The 14279-nt window shown below is 38.4% G+C and overlaps 1 protein-coding gene across 1 annotated transcript in view; it reads right to left on the bottom strand.

Annotated features, from left to right (window-relative positions):
* The window catches only part of ARHGAP42 (Rho GTPase activating protein 42), a gene marked incomplete at both ends in the record, with an annotated part of 153761 nt that overhangs the window by 57979 nt on the left and 81503 nt on the right, over positions 1 to 14279 (bottom strand). The window contains one exon of the mRNA XM_079548751.1: positions 12505 to 12576. Within this exon, the coding sequence (XP_079404877.1) occupies positions 12505 to 12576 (72 nt within the window). The remainder of the gene's footprint in view (positions 1 to 12504; positions 12577 to 14279) is intronic.

Here is a 14279-nt window from a genome sequence, read left to right as displayed (position 1 = left end):
GGTGACCTCAGCACCTTGCCTCTCGCTGCCTTTCTTCCTTGTGCACCCTTCCTGCTAGTAATCCTTGTAGTACATCGCTGACCTGAAAATGTAGCGATCTTTTTAGAGAAGATGTTAGCTAAAATATATATTATAAAATAGACTTAGACAATTCAGGTAATTCTAGATAATTCAGAGGGTGCTATTAAAAATAATAAAGATACACAAAAAAAGACAAATTAAAAACTGTTTCAAGTTCTGCAGACTCTAAGCATTGTATATGTCTGTCTTGGCTATATATGTATAGATCTAAGTGCCTCAAATTTCCAAACGCTATTAGGAAAGCCCTTAACCAGTCACTGAACTGGAAGTTCAGCTTCGAACATGTGAGGAAGTTTCACTAACATCCAATAGTCCCTTGACAGAGCCAAGTTGCACACTGCTGGATTCAGATTTACTTCTTGTTTTTACTTTCTCCTTAGATTTCCAGTATAGCTTCATTTGGAAAACGATCAAACAATCTCCAAAAGGTGAAAATTATCTTTCATGAAATAAATTTTGCTCAACTGTAAATTTTCCAGTTAGAAGTCTAACTCAAGAGACATTCTTCAATCACTCTTACTTTACAAAAATCTATAGATGTGAAAAGATCAGACGTAAATTGTCAATAAGGTGATTCAATTGAGTCCTGTTTGCTTCTTGTATTCAGAAAGATTTGGATCCCATGCTGTAAGCAGTCTAGGCATACAACTAATCACTGGCATTATTTCCACAAATTTTAACCACAACTTGCATTTTTGTATGTGAAGCGAAAAGAGATACTATATTTTGACTTCACTTTTCCAGTGGGAATGTCAAATTTCTTTTTTTTTCTAACAGACTAAGTTTGCCATTACTCTGTGTCCAGTATTGTGTCAAAACTTTTGTATTTACCACTAACATTGTTATAGAAACTATTCGTCCCTATTTTTCATAAAGCTGTTGCCATCCTTGCCTTTTCTTTCAATTTATTCTAGTTGCAATAGTTTTCGTGCTAGCATATCCTGATTAATCTTACATTTGTTCCCAGATAAAGTATTTTTACTGTCTTTGTCCCAGTGTTCGTACTTAGCTTCAGAATGCTAATATTTAAACTGTAAAGAAACCCTGCGCATTTTGTTCTGGCTCATTTTCAATAGCAGTGTCTTTGTGTAACCATTAAATAAATGTATTTTGTAAGTGGTGATTTTAAAGGACAAAAAAAAAAAAAAAAAGAAAGGAGAAAACATCACAAAGAAACCATTTGGAGAAAAAAACTCAGTGAACATCTCTTGCTTAACTAGAAAACAAGCAAACATGAAACACAGATGTAACAATTTTGTTTTCTTTTCCTACCCCCAGTTGGTCCATGCTACTCAGCATCTCAAGTCATGATACAGAAACTGCAGGAAACGGTGCAGCAGTGTCATCAGTAGACAGAATTGATAGATTTGCCAGTGAAACAAACTGAAGCCATAATGAGTTCAGCTCAATTCAGTAAAGGCTTGTTCCTTCTCTTTTTGACAAGAACTACAAAAAGGTCAATAATATGGAACACTGGGGATGGCTTGTTGCTTGGATATTAGACTTCAAATCTGTTTTTTCATTGCCTTATAAAGAAAAATTCAGTGTCTTACTATGAAGCTACCGGTATTTGGTTGGAGTTGGGGATTCTGGGGATCATCTCTTAATTGTAAACAAGGCAAAAAAAAGAACGATGGAATGCAAACTGAAGTAAAACAAATCTTCACAAGTTTGATAGAAGTTTAGATCATATGGATTTCATGGGGATGTGAGGTTCAAGTCTTAAATGTATGAGAAGAAAATCATATTATCTTTATTTTCTATTGTCTTAGGCCTTCCTTAGAAAGTTCATGGACGATGAAGGTTGTATGGTGTTTTTTTTTTTTAAACAAAATAGTAATTATCTAAGAACACAAACTGCATTTGGATAGATGCCCAGTGGTAGGATTTCTTTTTGAAATAGATTTTGGTTTGTTATGAGAATATTCAGAAAGCCAACATAAGGCCGAAAGTAGTAGTAAAAAGGGAACTCAAAACTTTTCTGCTCTTCTTCACAACTAGAACGAGGGTGCTCTTTCTTGGAGGCCTTCTCCAAGGCTCAGAGAAAGCTACAAGGTTACAGCACTTCCACGTACGTATTGTTTGCAGATAGTATGAAGTGAAACAAAACCACATCATAAAGAAGCAATTTCTGTTTAATATGAAATAGGGTTAACACAACCATAAGTCTTGACTTACGTTACTCATAACTGCTACTGAAAAATCTTTCAAACTGAAGCCAATGTAAAAAATTAAATTATCCAGAAACTATAAATCTTTTGATCAAGTCTTTACTGAAAAATAACCACATGCAAACTATGAAAATGCAGAAAGCAATATGGTGTGAAAGACACAAATAATTATAATGAAAATAACATATTGCCACTGTGAAAAATAATACAGCAATAAACGGGAAATACAGGAGTGTTCAGAAGCACTAAAGCTACTAAGATAGCTATTAAAAACCAGCAATTTAAAAAATAACCTCATTTCATATCAGGTACGAGATGCATAGAACTACCAATGTATTTTAAACAGTCCCAAACTAATCTAAGCTTAGGATGGAGCTCACATCCGTGTAAAACACTGAATAACCCTGCAAGAGATAATTAATTTTCAGGTTCATGAAGTTCTGAAGAAGATTTTCCTTTTGTGCTGTATTCTGTAAAGACAGATCCAACTATCAGGTAGTTTTCAAAGATTTTTTCTGGAAGTGGAGAATCTTACAGTCATTTTGTAATACTCTAATTATATCAGATGTGTGTATACAGAATGTCCTTATGGTGAAACTAAAAGGAAAAAAAAAGAAGAAAAATTTCACTAGTTTGATGAAATCTGTAATTCTTTTGAAACTATGAAGTAGCTATGATTAAGTGAGCAAATAAAAGCAGTTGGCCTTGTGTTTATAAGAAGCTATTTGTTTCTCCCCAGAAAGATGTCTCTTGAAATGGAAAAACAATATTCTAAGTTCCCAGTATTGCTGTCAAAAGACATGCAAACCTGCCAATGCTGGCAGGTCGCAAAGCAGGACACGTTAGACTCCCTATTATTAAGCTGCAGATTTGCCGTGAGTTTATTTGGCATTTGTCTATTCCAGAAGTAGTTGCTAGATGTCTGGGAATCTGTTAAATTCCTGCCCAAACAGCAGGACTGGTAAGTCTACACACGTAATCCAGTTTTATTGTTTTTACTGTCTACTAAATAGAAAGCATTTTGGTGGAGTATCATACTATTATTCAGTATGTTACTGAATGCTGTACAAAGACTCCTGGAACAGCAGAAAGTCATTTTTAAAACTCTTAAGCGTGTTTAAAACACTTTTCTGAAGTTGAAAATGCTTTAGTGTAACAGCAAGAGGGTCTCCCATTCCTAGCCAAAAGCTAGTGACCTTGCATGATTTTAAAGTTACCAAAGCTGTTTAGGAATTCAGAAAAAAAAAAAACTTGAAGTAACTCTGTACACTTTATAAAAAATTGTACGGTATAAGCTTTTAGTGTTATAAGGAATACAGTTATTTTTAAAGAAATCAATACCACTATATATGCTGATTAGAAATTACACCAAACGAGACAACTTCCGTAATAAGGAAAGAAGCCAGCTCGGATTTGAGACATATTAATCTTCAGAAATAAAAAACAATCAGCAATAATGCATTTTCTGATCTGGAATATTCAAAATGGCACCTACTCAAAGAAAGCTGTTGCCATAAATGCTTACAAGATCAGACCTGAAAGGGGATCTCTGCCCAAGTAGAAAGCAGCAGCATTTTCTTTCTCATCATCCAGTTCAGATATGGAACATAAAGAGTTTCCAAGAGTCATTAAAATCATACATCACCTTTTTTGTTTCTGCTTCATTCACATACACAGAAAATTCAACTCAACTCACTGGCTTGAAGTGCCACAAATGTGAGGGAAAGAGGAAAAGAATAAATTTACAGTGGCCAATACTCAAGGGAACTGGTCTCAATCCCAAGGAACAGGCAGCTCCAATTTTGTTCTGACTTTTAGTCAGTTTAGTTCTTACCACTTTAACACAGGTCTAAGCAAGGTGAAACCTCCCAGCTTCACCAAGGTGTAAACAGCTAGACATCAGCCCTTCAAGTTCAGTCATCATACAACCCTATCATCCAATGCTGTGTCAATCTCTAGTTCTTCTTGCCTTACTTGGCATGCTAGATTACCACACAAACAAAGTGCCTTGATGCACTTGTATTGCCTTCAATCTAGAAAAAGTATAAAGAGACCATTTCACCTTCAAAAAGACAGCAAAGAATGCAGTGTTACAAAGATAAATGGATTATGAAAGATTACTTTACAACGTCACATATTGCTTTACTTTAGCAGCAGAAGATAGAAATATATTTTTCTGAAGTAGTTATTTCTGTTTTTAAATACTCTTTGGGATTTCTCATGTTTGTGTCAAGTGATCTGCCAACATCCCTGACCTTCAGGCAGCAGCACACATTCAACCCTGCTTGCCTTCCCATGACACCACGTCACTGCGATGTGACCGCAGCTCTTATCTGAGGAGAACCAGAGGCGTGTTATGAGAAAATTATGGAAAAAAAAAAAAAAAAAAAAAAAAGGAAACAGTCTGGGGTTAATGTCCAAAGTGATTTTGTTTCGTTTTAAAAGCAGCTATTTTGAGACTCTCTTGCAACACTGATAAAGAAACACAAACTCTCACTTCGGGGGGAAAAGCCAACCCTCCCCAGCGCCAAAGTTAAATTCAGCCAGTGTGCTCAGCTTATTTTGCAGGGAGGGACAATCTCTTCACCACAGCATCCATCTGGAGCGACCCTCTCTTGGCCAGCTTGACAGGCACAAATTGTTCTGTGGTGGTTATCAATGATCTGCATTGTGGGACTGAGTGCATCATCAGCAAGTTTGCTGATGACACTAAGCTGAGTAGTACAGTCGACACAATCGAAGGAAGGGATGCCACCCAAGGGGACCTGGACAAGCTCGAGAAGTGGGTCCATGTGAATCTAATGTGATTCAACAAGGCCAAATGCAAGGTATTGCCCTTGGGTTGGAACAATCCCTGCTATGATTACAAACTGGGAAAAGTACTCATTGAGAGACAGATGCTACGATTTCGAGATTCAAAATAATAAAGCTATTTTATCTGGCAGAAAGATTTATTGGACCTCCCATATCTCCATCAATAGACATTTAAGACTCAGATAATTATGCCCACTTTTCCAGCCGCTATTACTACTACACTTTGGAGTGTATCTATTTTATATTCACTGTGTGAAGAGAGGAATTGCTACAAATAGTAAGAGACTGCATGTTTGCGAATGCCCAGAGGTCTGCAGATCCTACTCCACATAGAGAACAAAACCCTGGAAAACAAAAAAACAACAGAAAAAACATGCAGCATGGAGGGAAATCCATGGCAACACACCCAAGTGTATCAATAAAATGAGTTTCCATTTAGAATGTGAAACATTATTCTACCATATGTGTGCAGCAATGATCCATAGACTCTACTTCATCTGACTAATGCCCAAACATAATAGAAGTATCTTTATGCTATTATCCTTAAAAATCCACAGAAGAAAAGGAAGTGAAAAAAGAAATCTTCATTCTCCCTAAAATTGCTGCAAAAAACCCCACAGTTTATTACAGAATTAGATCAACAGATTAATTGAGTCCTGTCCTGCTCCAGGCCATGGGCAGTAGGACATGGACAAGAGGACACTTCCCTTACACTTTCCTCAGGACTCTTGAGGGCTCTCATTTGCAATCCAAACTTGAGACCTGTTTTTCCTCCTTAACCTTAAGAGGTGTAGAATGTCATCCCTCCCTACTGCGCACACTTCCCAGCTAGGAGCAAGGGAAGAAAGGACATAACAGATGAGCCTAGCCAAAATATCCTACTGAGATTGAGAACATTTTATTTTATTTTTTAATTGAAAACATTTGCCAAATCCTTCCTGCATCTAAGCACTGATTAAGGTGCTTGGTTCCCCTGTGAACTGGAAATTAAGTCTGGAGGCAGTAAAAGATGCCTTTGCTTGTACTTTTAATCGCTGCTCAGGAGGAGTGCAACAGGATTTTAGCAGCCGTGTGGGGTCAGGATGCAACCTCCCTGAATCCTTCAATGTGACACTGATTATTGTGGGCTGATTTAAATTAGCAAGGAAACTGCCTTAATTTAATTAGAAAACTTGCATATTTGCTTACGTGTTTATGTTCTCTTGCTATCTTTCAAAAGAAGGGGAGATGCAGGCTACCTACATTTACTTTTTTTCATGAAATCATAAACAGAATTACAGAATCATCTATGTTGGAAAAGATCTTCAAGATCATCAAGTCCAATCATCAACTTGAACTATCAAGTCACATCACTAAACCATGTAACTTACTGCCAGGGCAAAAACATCCATTACACACCTCCAGGGATGGGGACTCTACTACTTCCCTGGGCATCCTGTTCCAATGCTTGACCACCCCTTCTGTGAAAAAATTCTTCCTGATATCCAATCTAAACTTCCCTTGTGGCAACTTGAGGTCATTTCCTCACATTCTGTCACTTTTCATCAAAAAGAAGAGACCGACTCTCATCTCACCATAATCTTCTTTCAGGTAATTGTAGAGAATGATGAGGTCTCCCCTCAGCCTTCCCTTCTCCAGGATAAACAGCCTCAATTTATTCAACTATTCCTCATAACTCTTGTTTTCTAGTTTTGTTTTACTGATCATACATTTTTTAAATCAGTTATTCTATTCTATTCTTCTTTACAAGGAGAGTGGTTAGGCCCTGGAACGGGCTGCCCAGGGAGGTTGTGGATGCCCCGTCCTTGGACGTGTTCAAGGCCAGGTTGGATGGGGTCCTGGGCAACCTGATCTAAATGTGTATGTTTGGTGGCCCTGCTAGGCAGGGGGGTTGGAACTACATGATCCTTGAGGTCCCTTCCAACCCGGGTGATTCTGTGATTCTGTGATTCTGTGATTCTTTTTGCAAGTTAAAACACACCGCATATTTCCTTAACTTCACTGATTAATACATTTATTTTAAGTCTTAATTTGTAAATGCTATGGCAGAATATGCAAAATTAAATCAACCTGCTATAGTTAATAGGAAATTTATTTTTCCTAAATTTAAATCTGTCTGCTTCTGGTTGGAAATCAGAATTTTTTTAAAGTGAAAAAAAAAAAAGTACATCTTCAGAAATTGTTTTTGGTCAACCAGTCACACTTTTTAAGAGAAAATTTTTAATATTTTTAAGAGAAAATGAATTCTACTGAATGCATTCTAAGAAAACTTGTTGCATGCTGCAACCATTTAGCATCCTCAGTTCCTCTTGCTGACTGATCTCATCTTCCACTTTGTTCTCAATCTGGTAGTTCTCCTTTATTTTGGCAATACCCCAGACTTAAAGCAACCCCAAGCACAATTGGATTTGGTACATGGCCATTACTGAAAGTAAAACAAAAGCCCTATCTCAAGTTGTCCCTTGGGATCTTCTAATTAGTAACTTCATTCTCACCAGACAGTCTTCCCCACAAACAAGACTCACTGCCTTTCCTCAATTAGCCAGTTCCTTTCACATATCATGTTTCTTATACTAATCCCTATCAAAGCTAAATTGTCTCAGGCAGTGTGCTTTAAGTGTCCTGCTGAAATGGAGAGAGGTTTAATCCACTCAATTTCCTTGCCTGCAGAATCAGTTACTTTATCAGAAAGGATATCAGGTAACTCGGGCACATTTTTGGAAATTTGAGTTGCATTTCAACTCTAAACAGTTGGCCATCAGTCCTCCTGGCCTGGGCTGTTCCTGCTTCCTCCCCAGTCTCCTTCCCTCTCCAGTTCTGATCGACAGTAAAATGCTCCAAAACTAGGGGACACAAGCACCAGATCATGAGCCGCAGATGCAGATGCAGCTTGTAATGAAACACATTCTGCCTTACCCGCTGGAGCAAGGTCATTTGTTTTTCACTGTGAAAGGGGCGCTGGGACTTCCAACAATTGCTATCATTTGATTAGGTATCAAGAAAAACAGTTCACTGAATGGTCATTCTAGCATAACTCAGATCTTTACCTAGAACTCTGTTTTCAGAGCTCTCTGACGAACTTAAATATATATGTATTTTTTATGCTATGTTCCTCAGCTTTGAGACCATACAAGTAACAAGCAGTGGCTGCACACCTACATCATGGGAGCATAGAGGCAAACACAGATGCAAGAAAATTAATCCAGCAACAAACATGGACTTGTTTCCCAAGTAGAAAGGAATTCACAGCTTTGAATGAATGAATGAATGAAAGTAAATAATAATAAAAAAAAATAACCCATTGGGCCAAAATAAATAATTTTATGAAACAAACAGATGGAACTGTTATGAAGAAACAAAATGCTTCTTTTAAGTCTTAAAAACAAAATTGCTTCTGTTTCCTTTGATCTGATTTAAGTTACTCTGAAGGTCAACAAACATAGGAAGAAATATTGCTAAATACTGTACTGGATGAATAAAAAGAGCCATGAAAGTTTGGCTTTATTGCACACAGCCCATCACACAATGATCTCACCACCGTTACCAGCTGGGGACTTGCAGACCACATTTACCAAAAAAGGCCAAGTGCTTCATGCTTGAAATCTTTTCCCAGTTAGCTCACCGGGCTTTTGCTAGGATTTGTACAATAATTGCAGAGGTCATTTTTTTTTTCATGCTCAGATGGAGTAAATCAACAGGCTATCCAATGCAAAGCCGCGTTTGTGTAGTCTCTGGAGACAACTCAGCTCTACTTAAACTGAGTGTGTACAGAAAAGGAAGAACTGAAATATGTGCAATAAAAACAGAGGAGCAAGTAGTGTAAATCCAGAAGAGCAAGTAATGCAGATTTGTATACTGTTAGTTTGATTACAAGTACCAGTGTTTAACAGGAAGCGCTTCCCAGATTTGCTGTGTACCTTCAGCTTTTTGAAGTGTGTATGAATAATTGGTCTTTAATGCTATTCTTGTAGATTCTAAAACACTTGAACTTTGTACTCTAAGTTTATGTTGTCCTTGTATTTGAAGTATAGCTTTGTAATGTCAACAGGATATATTTTATCCTCCATATTCTCTGATTTCTGCAATCATATGTTTCGCCTAAACTTGTTGTAGTTTTGAAAAAAAGAATATAACATTTTCATTCTTCATATTAAACATGACATTTACAGTAGCAAAATCTTCCAAAGTTATTTTTTTATTATTATAACATGGTGATCATCTTAATGAAAAATGTCATTATTTAATATCTTTTGTGTGTGCACGTATGTGGTGGGGCAGCAAGGGAGAACAGCTTGTTTTTCTCTCCAGCTGAGCCTTACCTAGTATTTCAGAAAGAAAAAAGCTGAGAAAGTCTTCTTCTAAAGCACTCCATCTCCTCACATTCCCTTTACCAAAACATGAAACTGATACCTAGCAACACTGCCTATTACACATTTTAGTACGATAGCTAACAATTCTTTGCTTTAGAAGAAGTTGTGAAACACAGCTTAACAAAGTACAGAAATGAATAATTTCAAAGCTCAGTTAGAAGAAAAATAAATAATGCAACTATTGCTTATAAAATATGCTCTTAAAATGGAAGGCTGATTACAAAGACCAACTGCTTGCATCTCTAACTGCTGAAATTCCATTTCAAAGTTGGATAGAATTAATCCTATTGTTCCGTGCCAAATCTCTAAAACGTCAGTCCATGAAGTGGTACAATGCAAATTACTTCTGAATTCACTACTCATGAAAGATTTAATGCTGGGGTTTTTTAAAGAGGAGAGAGATGGCAAAGAAATAGAAGTGTATTTGTGTTTCACTGTACAATTCTACACTGTTTAAGTTAATAGCGGGAAAAAGCAAGCTCAAACATGGTATTATAGAACAGAAAGTAACACTTGTTTAGAGAAGATGCATTTGCAGAAGATCTCAAATAAAAAATGACATTCTTAGTGTTCTGTGAAACCTGGCGTAGAAATCCAAATAACAAAAACACATTCAAGTTTCTTGTTTGCTATCAATTCACATCACGCCAGAGGAGTTCAAATCTCTGCACAAGCCTTCATAACTGCAGATACATAAATGGCAGCCTAAAGTCGTCCTGTATCTACACAAGTTCATTAATTCTCAAGGCTTTAATAAAGTGAACAGCAACAGAGGTAAGTACTCTGATCGTGTTCTCTATTTCACTAAAAATGAATTTCAAAAAATACCCAAATATCTCCTATATTTCAAACTGGTCTTGTTACTTCTATATTGCATGTTTCTATTTCTATTGGAGAAATTTCTATTTTTCTATAAAATCAGTTCAGAGGGATATGTATGAAACTGAGATATGAAACTGACGAGGGATAATGACTTCAGGTTGAGCCAAGGGAGGTTCAGGTTGGATATAAGCAAAAATTTCTCCTCTGAAAAACAGGTAATGCATTGAAACAGGCTGCCCAGGGGGACGGTGGAGTCATCATCCACAGAGGCGTTCAAGAAATGCAGAGAGAGTGGAGCTGAGGGACATGATTTAGTAAGCATGCTGGTGATGGACTGACGGTTGGATTATACGATCCTAGCAGACTTTTCCAACCTTAATGATTCTATTTATGGGTGGCCTGAATCTCTCACTTTTTAACTTGAAAACTGAGTTCCATGAGCAGTGAATGCAAATAGTTTGACATTTTATAAAACAGTGAGCTGTAAGGGGTCTCTTTATGGGATCGATGAGTCAAGCCAATATCCTACAGTGCACACATAGCATTTCATAATAAAATGCATTAGGCATGGGAAAGAGAGAGAGTAGCAGATCCAAGTTCCCCTGTACACATTCAGCGCACTGTTGTGTGACCACTGACAAATCAAACTGTTTCCCCAAATATTATAAAATGGTTACATATCCATACTTTTCCTGGAGTGGATATAGCGAGGAGAAATTAGCCCTTGTGATAAACTGAATAGAGAGGGCTTGGTGTGTTCAGCAGTGCTCTGGAACTAATATTGAACAACTGCTGATTCAAAAAACAAAGGAGTCATCTTCAATTAGACCATTAAAATATTCTGATATCTCCTGAGTGATACAATCTAAGGAGACAGAATTGTCTTATGTATATTTCTGCATTATATGATCTGCCTACAGATCTTCTTTCTGATGTACCAGGACCATCAACAGCACAGCAGGTTAAGCTTCAAACAGAGTTCTCAGCAGAAAAGAATGATATCCCTTAAGCTGTAGAAATACAAAATGAAATGGCAGCACAAAGACCTGAATAACTACAGCCTCCTGAGAACTAAAAATAGTTCTGTGCTGCGATTACATTTTGATTTGTGCAGCACAGTAAACAAACTCCCACCCCTGCATCTTACAGCAGCAGGGTGGGACAAGAAAAGAATGCTGTTGTACACAAAAACACATCAAGTGAGAAGTTAATACCCATCAATTTCAGAGAAAGATGACCTCAGGTTCACTGCAAAAATTCTTCTCAAACATTTACTTAGTTCCTGTGTGGAAGCAGTTTCATCTGTTTTCCACACATTCCCATCAGCAGTATCAGCAGTACAAAAAGCATAAGTCCCAGTCTCTCCAACATGTCTGCTCTCCCTCTGAGGCTGCTTTAGCACAGCACAGACACAACCTGAGCTACAGTATCAAAGATTTCCCTTTAAGCTTACAGATGGAAAGCTTCCCATAAAATTTTATGAGTGATCCAAAATGCTTCAGAACTAGCATATCTGTGTAGACAGAAGGAAAGGTTTTAGCTGTATCTCTAATTGACTATCACAGACTTTATGCACCTCCGTGATCAACGCAGTCACAGGAAAACACTTAAAAATCCAGGATCAGACTGAAAATAGCTCTTCCAGTCCAAGTTAATTTAGACATCATTTTCCCTAGTAATGTCTGATTTTCTGACCCTCACAGAGGCAGTCAGCACACTAACACACATGTAAGAATTGGCTCAAATCACCAACTGCAGCACTTTCACCAGGGCAAAATCTCTGGGCAATATACAGGTAGCAGTCACCACGCCGCATCAGTTGCGTGAGGTGCAGAAGGAAGTCAGATGCAAACAGTATGCCTACAGCACAGAGATTTCTCTTGGTTGTCACACAACATCCACTGCAGAGTCACTGCAGCCACGGTAAATGTTTGAATCCTCGTGTGCTTCTGTGATACTCAAGATGCAACGTAACTCAAATACAGACATCAAAAAAGAAACGCAACTTCAGATGGTAAGAATGTGCAGTATTCACAAAAAAGCTGAACTTTTTACATGTGCTCAGTCTTTAACTCCGAATCTCAATTACCTCCTTCTCTGAAGCAACTAATTCCATCTAACTTACTAGAGATTATGAGGATGGCATAAAATGCATTTGAATACATATGCCTGCTTTCAATCCAGCTTTCAAGATGTATTCATAAATAAACAGGAAATGAAAAAGAATTCTTTCAACAACCACTTACTTTTGCTGCTCCTATTTGTTCTTTACGGAACTTCTCCAGTGGTGCTATGAGCACATCATTCGCATTCTGGATCTGAAAAGTTAAACACAAAGCATATCTATTCAATATAGAGCATTTGCAGAAATTGGAATCACTCTATTTCTGCCAATGTACACGATGGGAAAATCCATGTCCACAACATGCTGGTAACAGCATATGGATAGAGTTTAAATAATGTTAACTTCTTTGCATAAAACTTAATGCATATGTGCTCACTGGTCTGTTATGTTACATTTTATTGAACAACTAAAACGATTGTGGAATCTTGGAAGCTTAATTTTAGGAAAGTCAATTTCCAGCTCCTGAAGGGGTTAGACAACAGAACGCCCTGGGAATCTGCCCTCAGGGACAAGAAATTGGCAGGGAGATGGCAGATCTTGAAGGAAGCTTTCCTTAGGATACAAGAGCTCTTTATCTCTTTATCTCATGGTGCAGGAAGTCAGGAAAGGAAGGCCAGAGACCAGCATGGCTGAACTGGGACCTGCTGGTTAAACTGGACAGCAAGAAGAAAATACACAAGCAGTGGAAGCAGGGACAGGTAAGCTGAAAGAAGTATATGCTATGCTGTGCAGGCATGGGGTCAGGAAGGCCAACTGAAACTGGACTTGCAAGGGGTGCAAAGAAGAGTAAGAAAGGCTTCTACAGCTACATCAGCAGGAAAAGGAAAGCCCAAGAGAGTGTACCCTCCCTAGTGAGAAACAAAGGCAAGCTAGTAACAGTAGGCAAGGAGAAGGCTGAGGTATTCGACAGTGTTTTGCTTCAGTCTTCACCAGTGACTGCTCTACACACAGCCCCTGAGTGAATGGTTCAGAAGGTGGGAACTGGAGGAGCATTGCTCCTCCTGCTGTAAGCAAAGATGAGGTTCACAACAGCCTGAGGAGCTTGAACATCCATATGTCTATGGGTTCCAATGAGATTCATCACAGAATCTTGAGGAAACCAGCTGATGTAGTCATTAAGCTACTCTCAATGATATTTGAAGTGTCATAGTGCTCAAATGAAGACCCTGGTGACTGGAAAAAAGGTGACGTAGCACCCATTTTTAAGAAGGACAGAACAAGATCACCCTGGGGATTACCGATCTGTCAGCCTCATCTTAGCGTCAGAGGAGATCATGCAGCAGATCCTCCTGGAAGCTGTGCTAAGGCATGGAGACAGGGAAGTGGTACGGGATAACCAGCACAGCTTCACCAAGGGCAGGTCCTGCCCGATCAATTTGTCGCTTTTTATGATAATGTAACTGTGTAAGTGGACACGGGAAGAACCACTGATGTCATCTATCTGCATATCAGTAAGACCTTGGACATTGTCCCCCACAGCATCCTCCCCAAATTAGAAATATATGGATGTGATGAGTGGACTGTTTGACGGATGAAGAACTGGTTGCAAGTTTGTACTCAGAGAGTGGTGGTCAATGATTCAGTGTCCAGATGGAGATCAGTGATGAGTGGCATCTCAGTGCTGGAACCAATACTCTTTAATATCTACATCAAAGACATTGATAGTGGGGTTGAATGCACCTCAGCAAATTTGCTGATGACACCAAGCTGTGGGGTGAGGTTGATACACCCAAGGGACAGAATGCCATCCAGAGGGACCCAGATAAGCTTGATCAGTGGGCCCAGGTGAACTTCCTGGGGTTCAACAAATCCAAGAGTAATGTCTTGCACCTGGGTCATGGTAACCCCTATTACTGAGATGGGGATGAAAGGATGGATCACAGCCCTGCCACAAAT

The sequence above is a fragment of the Tetrao urogallus genome (genome assembly GCF_951394365.1).
Source record: "Tetrao urogallus genome assembly, chromosome: 1".
Lineage (NCBI taxonomy): Eukaryota > Metazoa > Chordata > Aves > Galliformes > Phasianidae > Tetrao > Tetrao urogallus.
Note: the sequence above shows the minus strand (reverse complement) of the source record. Positions and strands in the feature narration are given on the sequence as shown.